This window comes from Pteropus medius, unplaced genomic scaffold, assembly GCF_902729225.1.
Source record: "Pteropus medius unplaced genomic scaffold, Ma_sr-lr_union100, whole genome shotgun sequence".
In the NCBI taxonomy this organism is placed as follows: Eukaryota; Metazoa; Chordata; class Mammalia; order Chiroptera; family Pteropodidae; genus Pteropus; species Pteropus medius.
The window spans coordinates 10,374,261-10,394,277 of record NW_024352783.1 but is presented as its reverse complement, the minus strand read 5'-3'; the positions used below and the strand labels follow the sequence as shown (position 1 = coordinate 10,394,277).

The following is a 20,017-nucleotide window of genomic DNA, read 5'->3' as shown; positions in this document are numbered from 1 at the left end:
GAAGAAAGATGATTTAAGGGAAAACATTTCTTTTATATGATGTGTTCATGAGCCATTTGTTTTATTACAGATACCGGGAAGCTGTCAACTCAATATCATGTTCTTTGCAATAGCTACAATTATAATGGAAATGTTTCTTTAATTTCTAGGTGACGTGCTATTTCATATTAAAGCATAAAAATTCACACAACAAAGTCTCACTTTGTTTTTTAATTCAAATTTTATGAGGTTTTTTCTTTTTAGGGAGTAGAGATGGAATATGTCCAGTTGGACATATCTTATTTGGAACTGATAACTTGCAGCAAGCATTTGCAAAACGCAGCTTAGAATTTGTGGTTCAGGTTGTGACGATGCTCTAACTGGCTGTTTTAGAAGAAAGCTAATGGTGATGATAGTGCTCATCAGCTGTGGATGAGCAGCCTGCCTGTCCCATGGAGGGAAAAAGCAGTGAGTGACCACTTCCTGTGTACTGATCAGTTCAGTGTGGATGTAATAGAATTCTGTGGTATCTGCTTAATGTAGTAATCTTTGCTTTTTAATAATACAAATAAAAAATATTCCCGCCCTATCTGATTCTCAGACCAGGCCAGTTTAGGCTGCTATTACCTATGCAGCCTATCACCTAATCACCTATGCTGTGATTCAGTGTGGTTAAAAGGGTTATGGGAAACTGGAAGAAGATTTGCGTTTAAGAAAGTTGTCTGAAGAATCTTCTTACTCAGCCATCATCCATAAAACTCACTTCAGAAATTTGTGGTGTTAATTCATTTTGTCAACCTGATTGATAAACTCTGCCTTTACTTTTGCTAGAATGAGTGAGTTTTAAAAAACAAAGCCATGAAATGGGAGAAAGATCTCTTTACTGAGTCCATGATATTGAAGGTTTCATATGTATGTGTTAACAAAGCTAGAAATTAGTTTTATGTGTCCAGGTGGGAAAGAGGGAAGCGGGGGCAGGAGAAGAAAGCTGAAGTATAAAACTTAAAACTTCCAGAGAAGAAAATTGGGGATGGGCAGCCCTGATATTACCTTGCAGTGTGTCTCAGTCTTTTCTGACTTGCTAATAGTTTCATCCTCTTCCTGTGAGCTGTTTCTTCCATGCTGCTGTTTCTACCCATTATACTCAGAGCAATTTCATAGACTATTGATACTTTGTCATTTTATGGAGGGTGTTTACAAAATGTTCAAAGGCAATTTAATGGAGCAGCTTAATGTAGGAGGAACAGAGAACCTTGATTTCCTTGTAGCCAAGTTCTTCTATCTCCCATGGAATATTCAGTACTACAGTATAATGGGCTCTGAAGTGATTATTAGAAAAAATTCTCATTGGGCATCTGATTTTTAACAGGGTAGGTGGGAGGCCTAAGGTGAGTCTTGCCTCAATATTGGGGATGATGCACTTACAAATAGAATGTAAGGAGCAAATGAGGTCATTGTGGAAGGCAAATGAGATCATTGTGGAAGGCCTTGTAGAAGGACAGATGGACAAGTATGGTGTGGGACAAGAAGGGTCCTATAGCGATAAGATGAAAAGTTCTATTTCCTTCATCCATCCTGCCCTGTAAAATTGCCCTAATGTGATAAAATACACACATCTGAAAAAATAACTTATTCTAATTTGGTGTAGTCAGTCAAATTTGCTGATATACTTCATCTATACTGGTAGTTGTGCTAAACTGAATGTTGGAATCCCAGGTAAGTGTGAGGCCTACATAGTAAAGTAAGTAAACTTGGAGCCATCTGATTTCATACTTTTTAGTTTCATACAGGCTTTTTTTATGTTGAGTCACAGGGTACTTGGATTTTGCCTGTTATGAGCCACAAACGGCGTAAAAGTAATGTTCCATGCATTCTAGAGGAGTGATTTAATTGCCCAGAAGAGTATCAGGGTGGGGGGGTGCAAGGTATCAGCTCATTTCTGAGTTGATGATGTTTTCCCTACGTTCTCAGGGTTATCCTGTGACCAGAGGGGATAGACCTGCCAAATGCATGGTGTCTGTGTCAGCTGATGGCTTGGGAATTGCCAAGTAAACTAATGTATAAAAACAAAATCAGTAGATGAGCCTCTACAACACAAGGGCCTGTCTCCACATTTCATTTTGCTCTTATCCAGGCAACTGGATTATTTTTACTTCAATACTTTGTCTTGGTGCAGTCAAGGCTTTGTCTTTGGAGTAGTTATTTTGGCTATGAAATGTTTTCCAAATTAACTACCTTGACTGTAGGGGTTTTCAATTTTATATTGAGGTGAAATTTGCATAACATACAGTTAACCATTTTAAAGCGTAGTACAGTTCAGTGGTATTTAGTCATTCACGATATTGTGCAACCACCATCTCATCTTTCAGAACTCATCACTTCAGATCACCCCATATCTTTTAACTCCCGATTCTTCCCTCCTGCAAGTCCCTAGCAACGATTAATCTGCTTTTTGTCTCCATGAAAATATTCTGAATATCTTATATAAAAGGAATCATACAACATGGGAACTTTCGTGTAGCTTCTTTCTCTAAGCATGTCTTCAAGATTCATCCATGTCATAGCATGTTTTAGTATTTCATCCCTGAGTAATACTCTCTTGTGGAAATATACCTCACTTTGTTTGTTCATCTGTTGATAGATGTTTGGGTTGTTCCTACTTTTTAGTTCTTATAAATAATGCAGTTATAAACATTTGTGTATAGGTTTCTAAGTGGACATATGTTTTCATTTCTTTGGATATATACCTGGGAGTGAAATGGCATATTCTAGATAGTAAATCCTTAGCAGATATGATTTGCAGATATTTTATCCCATTCTGTAGGTTGTCTTTTCACTTTCTTAATAATGTCTTTTGATGCACAAAGTTTTTAATTTTGATAAAGTCCAGTTTACCTTTTTTTTTCTTTTGATGCTTGTGCTTTTGGAGTTAAAACATAAGAATCCATTGCCAAATCTGAGGTTGTGAAGATTTACCCATGTTTTCTTCTAAGTGCTTTATACTTCATTTCAGCTCTTATATTTAGGTCACTGACCATTTTGAGTTAATTTTTGTAGATGGTATAAGGTAAGGATCCAGCTTCATTCTTTTGTATGTGGATATCCACTTATCCCAGTACCATTTGTTGAAAAGACTATCCTTTTCCCCATTGTTGACAACCCTGTCAACATCAATGGTCTTATACAGTGATGAAGTGTTGCTGTGGAAAGTGCCTCAAAGAAAGACTCAACCTAGGAGGACTTGAATATGCACTGAAATCATTACACACCTTTCTCAGGCTGGTATTTTTGCTTGTGGCTATATGGTTGGCATATTTTTCATTGAATGCCTGTGCTTTTCTGAAAATTTTCCTCATCCTCATTATAAGCTTGTCTCTGACTAGATTTCTCTTTAATATCCTTATGCCAGGACTGTACCGTTAAAGATTATGTAGTACCAAAGAGCAACTGTTGGAGCTCTCAGGAATAGCTTTTGAATTCTTCCTGAGACTTGTCAGAGTTTTGTCAGTTTTTTTTTGAAAGGGGTAAGGGGTAAGGCATGGGATTCTTAAATTGCTATTTTGAGTTTTAATAGATCTGTTTTAGAGGACTTTACAGATCCACACAATATTAGTGATCTGTGTCATGGTAACTTAAAACACGAAATATGAGAAAAGCTGTGATTTGTTAAGACATTACTGTTTACCAGAATGTACTACGGTTAAGTTATATGTATTAATTTAGTTATCACATGAAACTATGAGGTGTTAGTGCTGTTACTGTTACCATTATACCAAAAGGGAAATAGGCTCAGAGGAAGTAGAATAATTTATCAAAGGTACATAATAACTAAGTAACAGAGCTAGGATTAATATCAGTTATTCTGAATTTGTACTTTCTCCTCCATGCTACATTGCCTCTCAAACAGCTGATAATGCTTGGTGACTCTAAGCCAAAAAAAATATTTTTAATTGTTGGATTAAAATAGAACCTTTCGTCATTTCTCAAAGGGCTTTATCTTATTCATCTTCATAATGAAGTAGTTAGGAGCTAGCTGTCACCCTATTTTATAGATGATGCAGTTAAGAAAGTATGCAAGACCCACTCACAGCTGGGCAACAGGCAGCTCTGGCTCAAGAAGTCAAGGTTATCCACTCAGAGGATAATTTACTGTTGTCCTTAAAGGAAGAGTAGGCAAATTACTATTACATTCCTTTTTGTAATAGTACCAGGAATTTTTGACATAGTAAAAACGTAGTTGCTGTATGTCAGTCTAAGAACCCTGATAGAGTGATAATACTCAGTGAAAGATTTCCCTTGTTTTAAATGCCACTCTTCAGAAAAAAAGGCAGACGATCTGCTGATAGTTGACTATTGGGTCCTTTGTAAAATACAGATGTAGCACCTCGTTGTCACTCAGACTCCTCAGTCTTTGGTGTGAGCTTCCAGAGAAAAGACACATACCTCATTTCCTTAGGATAAACTGTCTGAAGTGGTAGGAAATCCTTTTGTAATAAGGGTTCTGTAATTTGAGAGTAGAGAAATGATACAAACAATCCAGTGTCTTAAAAACTTGTATGTTTAATTCGTGTTCTTAAGCATTACCTTTTTTAAATTACATTTTTTCCTCTCTTCTTTTCTTTGCCTTTTTTAGCTATAGAGCTTATGTATGGAGGTATCTATTGCTTTTTGTGTCAAGACTACATATATGATAAAGACATGGAAATCATTGCCAAAGAGGAACAACGGAAAGCTTGGAAAATGCAAGGTTTGGTTTTGCCTAGATTTACGTGCCTGATTTGTTTTAGTCCTATATTCCCTCAGGTCTGTCGAGGGCAGAACTCACGAAAAGAAAGATCATTATATAAGGAGAGAGTCAGTGTAGGGAGATAAGGGAAGGTAGGAGAGCAGTAATTTGGTGGGAAGAGCAGAGCCCGCACACACACTTGCTTGCTTGCTCCTTCCTGTAGGCTCACCTTGGAGACAGCCTAGGATTGGAACCAGCAAATGAAGGGACTGGCTTTGCAAGTACAAATGCCCATTGCTTCCCACAGTTTCCCAGAGCCATCCTCAGCCCCAGGTCCCCCATGGGCCTGCGGCTGCTATGAAGAGCTCTGTTGGGGTTGAGAAAGAATGTCCACGAACACTTAGTTCTCCCATGTGAGGGCATATTCATAGATACAGCACCAGCAAAGCCACATCCACATCTGGTCTCTGAAGAATAGTTTGCTCTCAGCTCTCCAGTATTCCAGAAAGCAGTCTCTTCTCAGTAATACTAAAAACGCATGGGAAAAAAAAAATGTATGTACCTGGTTTCTTCCAGGAGGGCAGATTATTTTCTGATTAAATTATGGTAGAATCTCTTTTAAAACTCTTAACTGTTTGGGTTATGTTTAATCTCTGTCAACAGAGAATTAAAATTGCCAGATGGAAAATGTGATCTACCACTTAAGCATCCTAGTTTAGGATTTTCCTTTCCTGTGGAGTGCCTCAGTGGTCATGGTACCATTGTGGGTTTCTCATTTGCTGTCATGTCTGTCTGCACACTTGCTGCCTTCATTGGGTACATAGTCAAGGAATATACACAAACATTGTGCAGCCATTTTTTCATTGTTCATTTATTTCTTTTTGGCTTCCCTAATTTTTTTTTCCTTTTGTTAGTTTTCATTTCCAGCATGTGCTCATGCTGTCATGACAGTGAGAGGTGTAGTTTCTCCCATTTGTCTGGTGAGCATCTCTCAGCTACCAGAACCGTTACTGTTTACAAAGAGAACATATAACCCAGCATCTCTTTAACAAATTTTTGCCTTAATTACTCTTTTAAAAATACCGCCCCCCTCCTTTTTTTTTTAAATAGATGCTCTCAGTGACCAGAATTATTTGTGTTTAACAAATCTTTCCTGGAAAACAACCACTTTAACTTCAACTTCAATTCTTTCCCCACTCAAAATTTAGTAATACTGCCATTGAGTCTGAGTATATTGTTTCTTTGTGCAGAACACTTAAACCACAGGACTAAGAAGTGCATGTGCCAGAGTAAAACAGATTCTTCTAAAATCATTCTGCAATTCCATCTGTCAGTGAGATATTATTCTTTATTGAATTAGGCAAAAATTTTAGGTAGCATTGAACAGGTGCCTCAAAGTGAATAGAGTGTGTATTAGGATGAAATATGGGACTTATTAGCATTTATAGCATTATTGTCTTTGGTTAAATCTTTAATGGGTATAGCTGTTCAACAAGATGGATTTTTCAAAATATATTTCAAAAAACATTTTTTCTGTCGGTCAGTTTTACTCATTCACCAGAGAATCCTTCAGCTAAGTTGCCAAGTACTTCCCATTGATGCTGAATGTTGTGTAAGCCTGTTCTTGGGAGTCTCTGGTGGTTTGAAGATTAAAGGCTTTGAAAAAACAGCAATCTTGGCATTAGTGTTAGGGTAGCTTTAATTGGAGTTATTGCTTTCCTTTTTGCAGAAAACAAAGCTTATTCATAGCACATTCTCTTTAAAGGAAACTCCTCTAAGTGTTCTGTTTTGCCTGCTGCAGCATAGTAGAGTTTTAGAAACACCTTTTATTATAGCAGTTCCTCTGTGAAATTAAACCTGATAAATAGTATATCACTACCACTTTATTTATAAACACACTTGATGAAAATTTAGCTAACAGCACCTGGAATTGTTCATCTCCTTAGGCGTTGGAGAGAAATTTTCAACTTGGGAACCAACCAAACGGGAGCTTGAACTGCTGAAACACAACCCAAAAAGGCGAAAGATCACCTCTAACTGCACCATAGGTAAGTGGGTGACAGTGCTTGGAGTGGTGGTCTGTTTTCACTTCTAGTTAGGCTTCCTTTTCAAAGTTTAAAATTAATAGGTGTAAAAATGTAGGTTGCATAACATAATAGTCTAAATCTGAATAACAGTCATTCATCCATTTGTTCAGCCACTTCTTGAGCACATGTTCACTGCAGGGACGAGTGGTAGGCTTGGGGTAAAGAGATGGATGGAAATGGTCCTGATGTCCTGTGGGCACAGTGACACAATCTCACTGGTCACCTGAGCCAGGTACATGGGTGTGTCCCTTGTGTGAGTTGTATGTGCCCACTTGTGTAAAAAGGCTCAAATTTATTCTCACCAGGTTGAGGTCGCGTGCAGTAATTTTCAGGGAGAGAAATGTATGTGTGAGCCTGTTCTCTAGGTTTCCTAAGACTTAAAGAAATACATTTTGAAAACTACTTTTTTACTTCTAATATTTTTTTTATTTTTCAATTACAGTTGATATAAAATATTATATTAGTTTCAGGGGTACAACATAGTGATGATTTATTTATATAACTTCAAAAGCGATCACCCCAATAACTCTAGTACCCTTCTAACACCATACATAGTTATTACAAAATCATTGACTGACTATATTCCTTATGCTATACTTTATATCCCATGACTATTTTGTAACTACTAATTTGTACTTCTTAATCCCTTCACTTTTGTCGCCCATTTCCCCGCCTTCCCTCCCATCTGGCAATCATCAGTTTGTTCTCTGTATCTATGAGTTTCTGTTTTGTTTGTTCATTTATTTTGGTCTTTAGATTCCACATGTAAATGAAATCATACAGCACTTGTCTTTCTCTTTCTGACTTACTCCACTCAGCACAGTACCTTCTAGGTCCATCCTTGTTGCAGATGGCAAGATTTCATTCTTTTTTATGGCTGAGTAATATTCCATTGTATATGTATATTTATATACTACCTCTTTATCCATTCATCCATTGATGGACACTCAAAATGCCTCCGTATCTTGGCTATTGTAAATAACGCTTCATGAACATATGGATGCACATCCTTTGAAGTAGTGTTTTGGCTTTATTTGGATAAATACCCAGAAGTGAGATTACCAGTCTGTCTTTGTCTCATGTTATAGTCTTCATTTTAAAGTCTATTTGGTCTGGTATAAGTGTCGCCACCCCAACTTTTTTGTTTCCATTTTCATGAAGTATCTTTTTCCATCACTTTACTTTCTGTCTGTCTGTGTTTTTTGGTCTGAAATGAGTCTCTTATAGGCAGCATATATAAGGGTCTTCTTTTTCTTATCCATTCAACCACTCTGTCTTTTTTTTATTCACCCTGTCTTTTGATTGGTCATTTAATCCACTTATGTTTAAAAGTAATTGTTGATAGATATGTAGTTGTTGCCATTTTATTATATTTTTGATCTTTTTTCCTTCTTCAAGAAGTCCCTCTTAATATTTCTCGTAATACTGGTTTGAGGTGAACTCCTTCAGCTTTTTCTTGTCTGGGAAGCTCTTTCTCTGTCTTTGATTCTAAATTATGGCTTTATTGGGTAGAGTAATCTTGGTTGTAGGTCCTTGCTTTTTATCCTTTGAATATTTCATGCCAGTCCCTTTTGGCCTGCAAGGTTTCTGTTGAGAAATTATCTGATAGTCTTATGGGAGCTCTCTTGTAGGTACCTAACTGCTTTTCTATTGCTGCCTTTAAGGTTCTCTGTCTTTAACCTTTAATGTTTTAGTTATGATGTGCTTTTGTGTGGACCTCTTTAGGTTCATCTTGTTTGAGACTTTATGCTTCCTGGACTTGTTATATCTTATTTCCTTCATCAGGTTGTGCAAGTTTTCCATCATTTTTTCAGATAGGTTTTCACTTCTTTGTTCTCTCTTCTCCTTCTGGGACCCCTATGATGTGAATGTTAGTATGCTTGAAGTTGTCCCAGAGGCCCCTTAAACTATCCTCATTTTTTTTTCTCTTGTTGCTCTTCTAATTGGGTGTTTTCTGCTACCTTCTCTTCCAAATCTCTAATTTGATCATCTGCTTCTAATCTACTGATTCTCTCTAATATATTCTTCATTTCAATTATTGTTTTATTCTTTTCTGACTAGTTCTTTTCTTACATTTCCTATCTACATTTTTATGTTTCCTATTTTTTTGTTGAAGTTCTCATTGAGATCATTGAGCATCCTAATAACCAACATCTGATAGATTGCTTGTCTCCAGTTTTTTTAGTTCTTTTTCTGGAGTTCTGTTCTTTCATTTGAGACATGTTCCTTTGTCTTCCCAATTTGGCTCCTTCCCTGTTTTTGTTTCTATGTATTAGATAGGTCTGCCGTGCCTCCCTGTCTTAGTACAGAGTAGCCTTATGTAGTAGATGTCCTATGGAGCTCAGTGGTACAATCTTATTGGTCACCTGCACTGGGTGCATAGATGTGTCCCTTGTGTGAGTTATGTGTGCCCTTCTTTTGTGGTTGTTGGGAGGGATTGACCCTTAATTTGGTTGCTGTTTGCATGTCAGTGGAAGGGATTGACCCTCAGGCTTATTGGCAATGAGGACTGGCTGTGACTACAATGGAGGAGCTGTTATGCAGGGCCTGACCCCAAGAAACAAGATTAGCTTTAGCAGGGCTCTGATGCCTGCTGAGTTTGCCTTTGAATGTGTTGTTTGTGGAGGTGGTTGTATGGTGCTCTGATGTGGTCTGAAGTGGCCACTAGATGCGTTGGTTCTGGGGCCTCTTGGGAGGGGCTCTGTTGCCGATCAAGGTCAGCTGCTGCCTGTGCTCTGCTCTTGTGTGAGCTACAAAGTGATCTGCATATGGTTGCCACTTGTACAGGGCTTGGAGGTGCCTGGGAGAGGCTAAGCTGCAGACAGCTGCTCCTAGTGCCTGGCTCTTGGGGCTACTTAGCAAGAGGTATGGGGTATGTTGAGGACACATGCTGCTTGTTTGGGTTTCTAATCTTTAGAGATTTTAGGAAAGTCTGCAGCATGAACCGAAACAGGCTGATTGTATGTAAAAGCCATTGAAAGCTGGTTGGGCCTGCAAGTTGGATGGGTCGGAGTCTAAAAATCACCAGAGAGGAGAGAACGATGTTAGCCAGGTCAATGGAGACTCAAATATGGCACCTGCCTGAGTACACACTGGGAATGGGGAGGGCTCAACAAAGGAACAATGGCTTTTGCCAGCACTTACGTCTGGGAGAAAGCTGCCCTTCCATCTCTTGGCCCAAAGCCAGACAATTCAGTTACTTCCTGTATGTCCCTGGCTCCTTTCAAGTTGCTGCCACAGTGCTGGAGCTCAGAGTGAGTGAGTCCTGCAGCAAGTAAGTTCATGCACAGGCCCTTTAAGAAGAACACCTGTGACTGCTGCTACCCTCCATCTCACTTAGCTAAGATCTCTGTTGGTCTCAAAAGTTGTGGGGACTTCTCTTCCCGGCACTGGAAATCTGGGCTGGGGAGTCTGGTGTGCTGCTAGGACCCCTCGCCCCTCCAGGACGATCTCTGCAGCCAAGATATCTGTTCTGATTTTTAACTTCCACACGTGGGTGTGGAGTCTGTCCCTCCTACCAGTCTTCCTACCAGTTTTAAGGTGGCTTCTTCTCTATGTCCTTAGTTATAGGACTTCACTTAGTCTTCAGGCGATTCTCAATGATGATGGTTCTGTAGTTTAGTTGTAATTTTAATGTGGTCGTGAGAGGGCGCAAGCACAGCGTTTTCTCCTCCATCATTTTGACTGGTTGTCCTTAAAAAACTTCTTAAAGTTATTTTTGTTTGTGTGTTAGAGAGGCTGCATTCTGATCTGTCCTGTTGCCTGTTGTTAAGGAATATCTTTGAGTATTTTTATGAAAACATATGGCTAAAGTGGGGGAGCTAGAGAAGGGGTGATGATTCCTTAGTATAGTTTATATAAATAGAAAAATAATTATATTTTTTCTTGCTCTTGAATGAATGAATAAAAGGAAATGGACACATAAATGTAAAGGAACCACTGTGATACCACTGGGGTTCAATAGTAACTGTAGGTCAGTGCCCAGGTCACCCCTGCTCTCGTCTTCCTCCTTCCCAGGTCTGCGAGGGCTGATTAACCTTGGAAACACGTGCTTCATGAACTGCATTGTCCAGGCGCTCACCCACACACCACTCCTGCGAGATTTCTTCCTCTCTGACAGGCACAGGTGTGAAATGCAGAGCCCTAGCTCCTGCCTGGTGTGTGAGATGTCATCCCTTTTTCAGGAGGTAAGTGCTGTTGACTTTTGCAATGTAACATTTCTGTAACTACTTTTTTTCCCCTTTTTAAAAATATAAAATAAGGTTGACTGTAATATAATAAAGGAAGGCAAATGTCTAAAACCTTATGTAATGCACTGTGTGCATTATTATGGAAGACACATATTTTTTCCAAAAGGAATCATTAGCTAGGAGACTATTGGCATTATTTTTCAAGGCATTGACTTAGAGGATGAGAAAGCACACATAGAAAGTGGCGTAACTGGTGGATGATGTTTGTGAATACTGTGGGAGTTCACCCTTCCTTTTTGTCTGCCATCCGGACTCAGTAAGGCATGTGGATGTACAAGCACCACTTCCCTGCTTTGTTCTCAGAGGAACATGGATTTTTCTCTTCTGTTGCTGGACCTTCTGAGTATGCTTCACCAGGTCTATCTTTGTGACCCTCTGGTCCTGAACATCAAGTTCTGCTTCCCTGGTTGGATTATAAGCTACACTCATGTGTCTGTCCTGTTCATGTCTGTTCATAACCACCATTGACAGCATGACAGAGTTCAGGCATCTTTGGGCTGGACCATCTGCACTCAGCTTGGTGACCTGAGAAAACCCTCTCAGAGCTGAAGCAGCATAGCTACCCCTACTACAGAGTGGGCCTGCTGCCTGCCCCATAGGTTGCTAAGAGGTCCTAGGTATACTTCAAGTGTCTAGCACAGACCAGTACCAGCAGACTCAGCCTGGTCTGTTTTGTTGATAACTTTTGATAGCAATACAGCCACTCTTGCTCACCCACATATCAGGCACTGGCTGCTTTTGCATTGCAGCGTAGGAGGTGAGGACTAGTTGAGTGATTGTAATAGAAACCACCTGGACTGCAAAGTTGGAATTATTTACCAGCTGGTTCTTTTCAGAAAAAGTTTGCCAACCTCTGATCTAGCCTGACCTATTTCTTTCATACCCACAGCATACCGGTAACTGCTGGGGTCACTGCAGTGAGCAAACTGAATAAAATAGAAAGTCAGGTACAATTGAAAAACATGTCATAGTTCATCACCTAGGCTTATCGTAGAAAACTAGATGGGAAGGGAGAAAACAATATGCAGATTTAGAAAGTCCAATGAGTCCAAATTCTAGGCAGCTGTTAAATATTTTTTATTTTCTATGCTTTATATTCAGGGTGTAGCATTTATTCCTGACAAGTGATTTTGTTTCCCTTCTTTCTCTGAGCAGTTTTACTCCGGGCACCGGTCTCCCCACATCCCGTACAAGTTGCTGCACTTGGTATGGACTCATGCCCGGCATTTGGCAGGGTACGAGCAGCAGGATGCCCATGAGTTCCTCATCGCGGCCCTGGATGTCTTGCACCGGCATTGTAAAGGTGCGGGCCTGCTCCCTCAGGCCACTGTGCAAGGGAGGGGGGAGGCCAAGTGTGTGCCCTCCTGCAAAATGGGGTACAGCTGACTGTTCTATTCAATTTGTGTTATAATCATTTTTTTTCCCAATAAGGAAAACACTATAATTATCTTAAAGAGGTTCTTCATAGTTTGTTTTTATGAGAAGAGGAAATAGTTTTCGTTGTTGTCTTCTGACCTTTCTGGGATTAGAGCAGCATAGCAGTTGGTCTTCTACAGCCTGTAACAGTGAACAGTGAGCTCTTTGTCATTGCCCTGCCTTTTCCTTGAGTCCTCTGCTGCTGTGTTCCTGTTGGCCTGATGTGTCAGGACCTCACCTGTAGCTCCTCTTGGTTATCAAGGCTGTGTCAGCCCAGAAGGTTCTGAATGTGCTCTTAACACAGTTTAACCATCAAACCATCTCCCTCCCCTTACAGAATCTATAAAAAGACTATCATTGCTCTAAAGTAGCCAGAGAGAGCTGGGAATACAAAACTAAACCTGCACACTTGCCAGTACTTCCCTGACCCTAAGTCAGGTTCATTTTCCAACCACAAGGGCGTTTTGTTTTCAAATCTTTCTTAAGATCTCATTGGGACTTGGCTTCCTCCATAATATAGGGTTCTCAGATATGTGTGGGTTTGGATACTCTAGGGGAAGGGCAGCGGGCAGCAGCTCCTAGGGCCGAAGGCAGGAGATTAGGACTGAATGATAAACCCACACAGTGTGTTCCTCCCCCCTGCCCTTCCCTATGTGGGGCTCCCAGTTTGAAGGCCCTATGCTGAAATACTGGCACAGGTATCAGCTGAGGAGTGTGTGGCTCCTAGTCACCTGGAGGACTCCTTAAAGCACATGGTTGGCCTTTCTGTTTAGTGGGTCTGGAGTAAAGTCAGAGGATTTTTTTGTTCCTAATGAGTTCGTAAATGATGCTGCTGTTTCAGATAGTACATACTCAAGTGAAATGTGTAGAGGTAACAAGTTACCTGGTTATCTATGGCCCATAGGCTGGTACAGCTATTTGTAGGTGATATCCTACTGGCCAATTTTCTTTTACATTGGTGTCCTTAAAGAACAAAGCCCTGTTTTGTTAGGTCACTTTGTTGAATGGCCTTCATGCTGCTCGATCTCATTCTCTTCGGTCATTGAGCTGCTCTCACAAACGCCCTGTAGAGTCTGAGGTTACAACTCAGAGACAAGCCAAACTTGAAATAAGACAGCTTGTTTTGATCAACTGTCATGGCTTTGGGTTTCAGCTTTTTTTGTACTTAAATTATTTTTCTCCTGAAAACATACACAATTGTTTTAATACTTGCCGTAGGAGTCAAATAAAAGTTGCTTAATAGCTTAGGTAAGGTTTGATTTCCTAGTATAAAGTATAACAGAAAAGAGCCACGTGAAAGAGTGTTATTTATTCCAAGCACTTGAGATTAAAAGACTCCTGTTTGAAAATGCATTGCTGTTAAAATGTTCATGTGACAAAAAAAAATTCTCTGACATAATTCCTTTTGAAATGTCTGGAAGGAAAGGTAAAAGCTCTTCTCCTTAGAAACATGGACATCAGAATTCTTCTGAACCCTGAGTTCATCAGGATTGCTAGTTCACAGCCAGGTCCCCCATGTTTGGTTAAGTGTTAGTCTTTTATGTGGTTTTAACCTTCAGGTATCTTTTGGCTTACTTTTCTGTGTCTCTTCCTGTGTATTTTTCCCTATCTTAACGTTTTGTCCCATGAACTTGAGATCCTTCTGAGTGGCATTTTCTCCGTAATCTCTCTAAGCAACTGCTATCCGAAGATGGTGTCCTTCCTTTATTCTTTTGTAATAACTTATCTTCTTTGGTGTGTAATACATACAGAGATAAAAACACATTCTATCCTTATTGTCTAGCTGAATGAAAGTTATATAGAGTGTATATAGGGTATATGTTAATTTGTATGTCACTATGTAAGTTTTATATTCATATATCTACACACAAACTATATACAGTTGACCCTAGAACAACTTGCAAGCACCGACCACCTGCATAGTTGAAATCCTGGTTATAACTTACTCAGCCCTCCACATACTCAGATTCCCAGCAGTTAGTTGACACTTGAACAACATGGGTTTGACCTGTGAGGGGCAATTGAATAAAATCTGCATATATGTGGATCTGCACAGTTCAAAATCACAGGGTTCATGGGTAAGCTGAAGACTCGTATTGAACTAGAGAGGATGGAAATATACTTATCTAGATACAACTGACTGGAAAAAAGAGCTGTTCCTGAAGTTCCAGAATGTGGGAACTGATGAGACAAATGGACTAAGTGGGAGTACTACAGGGACCCTCTCTGAAGGACACTTCTAGTCCAGGGAATGCACGTAGAGGCTTTCCTAGGGGTATTTGACCCATAATATATCAGGCCACCTCACTAGAAAATATTTTTTCAGTCATTCTGTAAATGGAAAAAGAATCAATACCTTTTCCCACTTACTGGGCGTTTGATATATTTTGGTGCCAAAGTAGAAGCTAAGCCTATTTTCTTAGGGAGTGAAGAAGAAAATTGAAAGTAAAACAAACTGGGTGGGTCGTCTCCACTTTCCCCACCAAGTCTGTCTTTTGAATGATACGTGTCTTCATGTGCCCTTTTGAGAGTATTGACCCCTCTGGCTTCATCATGCCTCTGTGAGTGAGTGGCCTCATCCCTTGGGGTCTGTGGCTCTTAGAAACTTGCTGACTTTGAGGGGAGGGGTGTAGGTGGTAAAGATATGAATCACAGAGCTTCGATCTTTTCCCCAGGCGATGATAATGGGAAGAAGGCCAACAACCCCAACCACTGCAATTGCATCATAGACCAGATCTTCACAGGCGGGCTGCAATCAGATGTCACTTGCCAAGTCTGCCAGTAAGTGGAGGCTTTCCACAGGACACCGAGTGTTCTGGAACTCCAGACGCGGTCTAGGCCACATTAGCAAGGCCATAATGTGGCCCCAGGTTCTGTAAGAGTGGTTTCAGTGGGTGCTGCTTATTGACATCATGGTACTTTTTTAATCTGCAGACCATTGTGTTCTGAGAAGTTCTTAAAGTTTTTAGATTCTTAGAGCATAATGTTTAGTTGATGCCACCCCAGTTGCGCCTTCTTCACGATGTGTCAGTAGGTTGTTACATGACCTGCTTACAGTGGAACATCTACAGCACGACCAGTTGAGAAGCAGGAGAAGTTTTACTTAAACAGCTATTGGCATGTGTAGGGATAAAATAACTGCAATTGAAAAGACGAGAAATTAGCAGGTCGCCTGGTCAGTGTCCCCACTAGGGTTGCGAGGCTTTGTGTAGAGGCCATCTGCTGCTGTCCACACCCAACAGTATGATACCCTACATGTCTCTGTTTTCCTTAGAGCCCCTGAAACCGGAAGCCAAATAAAGAGCCCCTGACACCGGAAGCCAAATAAAGAGCCCCCAGCTCTTTAAGGACTAGGCCACCTAGGGCAGATACTTGACATACATGCTCTAAAGTGTCAGTTTGGATTATTTCATGGCCTCCTTTTCCATTTTTTCCAATGTAGTGTCCCTCAATTCTTTACAGGTCTCGGTTCTGTGCTAAAAGCTCAAAACTTTCATTTCTCGGAGGAAAGTATATTAATGGTAAAGTTAGAAGAACCCTTTTATTCACCCTCAGTATGCTCCCATGTTTTTTATTTCATTTCAACTTTTCAAAAACCCTGGGCATGATCCACTAAAATTTCAGAACCTCTAATGGATTGCTGCTTGCAGTTTGTACTGGGTAGACCAGATATTGGAAAGAGTCAGTTTTGCCTATAAGTGTTATAAATGCAGTTTTCTGTTAAGTGCCACATATCATCGTGGGCCATCACTCTAAACAGTTCATCCACACTCACAGCTTTAAATAACTGCCTTGTTGGCCCTATACTTCTGAACTCCATCAGCAGGTAATTGTCTCAGATTAGCATCCTGTTTAAATTTCTGTAGAAAATTTCCCAGTCTGTGAATCTCCTGTTTGTATATTTTAAAATCTCTAGGAAGGAACTGGCTTCACTAGATACAATCTTAAATGCTAGTGTTCAGCTCGGGATGCTGTGCCTAGTCAGTGCACACTCTGTATGTAAAATGTTCTTGGAGGTCTAAGTTATTACCTGGGCTCAGCAGTTCCCAGATGCTGCTGAGGTAGACTATCAATTCAGAACCTCCAGTTGTAGGGACCAGAAAAAAAATCTTGAGATGACTGTACTGATCTTCCGGGTTTGGAAGCTATTGCTTTAGGAACAGCCTTTGCCTTAAGTGGTTTAAACATGCTGTCCATCCCTAGGGCCTTGAGAACCCAGGATGGATTGGATGTCAGCACACCTTTTTCTGACCTAGGATATCATTTGGATAAAAGCTGTGAAACATTGAGATACATTTTGTGAAACATTGAGATACATTCTGTGAGATGGTACCTCTGAAGCTGTATGTGAATGTTAATTCTCATGTGTGTTTTTATCTCCTTTTCCTTCTAGTGGAGTCTCCACCACAATAGACCCCTTTTGGGACATCAGTTTAGATCTGCCTGGCTCTTCCACACCATTCTGGCCCCTGAGCCCAGGGAGTGAGGGCAGCGTGGTGAATGGGGAAAGCCACGTATCAGGAACCACTACACTTACAGACTGCTTGAGAAGGTGAGAAACCTGTCAGCATTTTTGTAGAAAAATAAAGGTCTTTCCTTGCAGGCAGTTGTCTCTCCTTGCCTTGAGGCTGTTCAGAGTAGTAGTTGATCAGAGTAAAGCCCTAATAAATTCAGGGCCACCCAGAGTCCCAAGAGTTTTTTTTTTATATGTCCAGTGTAGAACATGAGAAAAGATTTGACAGCCTACAGATGGCTACAGTTGGTGTCCAATGGCTCATATTAGTTTGTCACGTTTTTGCAAGATGACTAGATATTCTGTCCACCTACCTTCACATTGTAGCATGTCTGTATCACAGCTACTATTCCCCCATGTAAATAAAGAGAAAGTTGAAGCTCCCTCACCTTTTGTGACTAATAATCTCCACCAAAGATTGCATTAAAATAGCAGGCCCCTCCTGCTAAGGCGCATAGCGTTTCTGCAGAAGATGAAAACTTGTTTATGATGTCCCGTCTGCACTTACACGTGTTTAGATCTATTTACTACATCATTGATTTAGACAAATGATAAAATTTAGAATGTAGATGCTATAAAATATATTTAAAGAGTTATTGCAATTGTAGCAAGGCCAGAAATCCTTCCCCCAGCTTTATTGAAATGTAATAGACAATTAGTTGTTCATATTTACATTGTACAATTCTAATGAGTTTTTCTTTCAATTATAGTTGACATACAATAATATATTTGTTTCAGTTATATAGCATAGTGATTGGAGCTCAAGTGAACACCCCACTAAACCTAGTTTCCTCTTCCCCCTTACATATTTATTACACCATTGTTGTCTTTTTTCTTTATGCTACGCTTTACATCTCCATGACTCTTTTGTATCTATCTATTTATATTTCTTAATCCCTTCGCCTTTTTTCGCCATCTCCTCATCCTCCCTCCTGTTTAGTAACCCTCAAAATATTCTCTGTATTTATCAATTTTTTTCCATTTGGTTGTTTCCATTGTTTATTTTGTTCTTTAGATTCTGCGTGTATGTGAAATCACATGATATTTGTCTTTCTCTATCTGATTGACTTCATTTAGCACAATACTCTCTAGGTCCATCAAGGCAATATATTTTTCCATCCCCTCCTTTTAATCTGTGTGTCTTTTACTCTGAAGTAAGTCTCTGGTAGGCAGCATGTGTAGGGGTCTTGTTTTCTCATCCATTTAGCCAGTCTACCCTTTGGTTAGAGCACTTAATTCTTTTCCATTTCAGGTAGTCATTGATAGATATGTATTATCATTTTTTATTCATGATTTTGATACATGTTTTTTCTTCTTAAAGAAGTTCCTCCAACATTTTCTGTAATAGTGGCTTGGTGCTGATGAATTCCTTTAGCTTATTTTTGTCTGGGAAGCTCTTTATCTGTCCTTCGACTCTAAATGATAGCTTTGCTGGGTAAAGTATTCTTGGTTGTAGTTCCTGTGTTTTTATCACTTTAAGTATTTTGTGCCAAGCCCTTCTGTCCTGCAAAATTCCTTTTGAGAAATCAGCTGCCAATCTTATGGATGCTCCTTTGTAGGTAGCTAACTGCTTTTCTTTGCTGCTTTTAAGATTCTCTCTTTAGTTAACCTTTGGCGTTTTAATTATGTTGTTGTCTTGGTGTGGGCATCTTTGGATTCCTCTTTTTTGGGACTCTCTGAACTTCCTAGGGTTGTATGTCTATTTCCCTCGCCAGGTTAGGGAAGTTTTCCATCATTATTTCTTCACATAGCTTTTCTACTTCTTTTTCTCCCTCTCCTCCTTCAGGTACCCCTATTACATGGATGTTTTTACACTTAATTTTGTCCCAAAGACTCCTTAAATAATTATGTTCTTGGCTTCTTTTTTCTTGCTATGTTTATTGGGTGACCTTGGCTTTTCCATCCTCTATATTGATGGTTCATTCCTCTTCTTCATTCACTCTGTTAATTTACTCTAATATACTCTTGAACTCAGATAATGTGTTCTTCATTTCTGACTGGTTCCCTTTTATAATTTCCATTTTGATGTTTTTCTTTTTGTTAGAGTTCTCACTGAGTTCATTAAGCATCTTTAATTTCATTAAGCATCTTTATAACCAGTGTTTTGAACTCTGCATCTGTTAGATTGGTTGACTCCATTATTCCTGGATCTCTGTTCTGTTCGCTCATGTGGTTTCTACTTCTTTGTCTTCCCATTTTGGCTGCCTTTCTGTGTCTGTTTCTATGTACTAAGCAAAGCTTCTGAGTCTCCCAGTCTTATTAGCATGGCTCTGTGTAGTAGGTATCTAGTGGCACAGTCCTGAGAAGGGTTTAGCAGCAGGCCCAGTTTAGCCCCAGCCTGTGTGTCCCTCTAGGGCCACCTTTAAGATTCAGCAAGCAATCCACAGATGCTCTACTTATAGTTGCTTCAAGAAACCATGCCAGAAACCAAGGTCAGCTGCTACCAATGTAAGTCTTGAAGCGGCTCAGCAAGGAGCTCCTGACTCGCTGGGGATACACCTGGATGTGGCTTGGATGGGGTTGGAAGTTGTGGAAGGCAGAGTTTCAGGGAATCTTCTGGGAAGAGCGACCTCTGTTATCCTATTTGATGTCTCAGATATGGCTGTGTCTACACAGTTGCAAGGGGGGAGGGCTCTACAGAGAAACAATGGGTACCGCCAGCACATCTGCCTGGGAGAATGCCTCACCTCTGGCCCAACAACTCATCATCTCACTGTAAGTCCATGGTGTCCCTGGAGCAGATGACCCGGCGCTGGTGCTCAGAATGAGTGAGTCCATCACCGCAAAAGTCCAGTCGCGGACATGGCCCCTTTAAGAGGCATCTGCAGCTGCCAGCTGCTGCTGCCTCAGCCTTTGTTCCACTCAGCCACTAGGGACTGAGCAGCTTCACATCCCTGCCCACTCCTACCTCCAACCATTGCAGGGTGATTTCTTATTTCTCTCCTTAATTGTAAAGCTTGTTCATCTAGACCTCAAGTGACTCTGCTTGCTGTTTGCTCCATGTTTCCATCACAACTTTTGATGTCTTAAGAGCAGCTGAACAAAG

At 40.2% G+C, this 20,017-nt stretch overlaps 1 protein-coding gene across 1 annotated transcript in view; it reads left to right on the top strand.

Moving 5' to 3' along the window:
* USP22 (ubiquitin specific peptidase 22) overlaps positions 1-20,017 on the top strand; it is a 50,226-nt gene that overhangs the window by 19,931 nt on the left and 10,278 nt on the right. The window contains exons 3-8 of the mRNA XM_039847607.1: positions 4,613-4,726; positions 6,652-6,753; positions 10,810-10,979; positions 12,198-12,345; positions 15,134-15,239; positions 16,852-17,010. Of these exons, the coding sequence (XP_039703541.1) occupies positions 4,613-4,726; positions 6,652-6,753; positions 10,810-10,979; positions 12,198-12,345; positions 15,134-15,239; positions 16,852-17,010 (799 nt within the window). The remainder of the gene's footprint in view (positions 1-4,612; positions 4,727-6,651; positions 6,754-10,809; positions 10,980-12,197; positions 12,346-15,133; positions 15,240-16,851; positions 17,011-20,017) is intronic.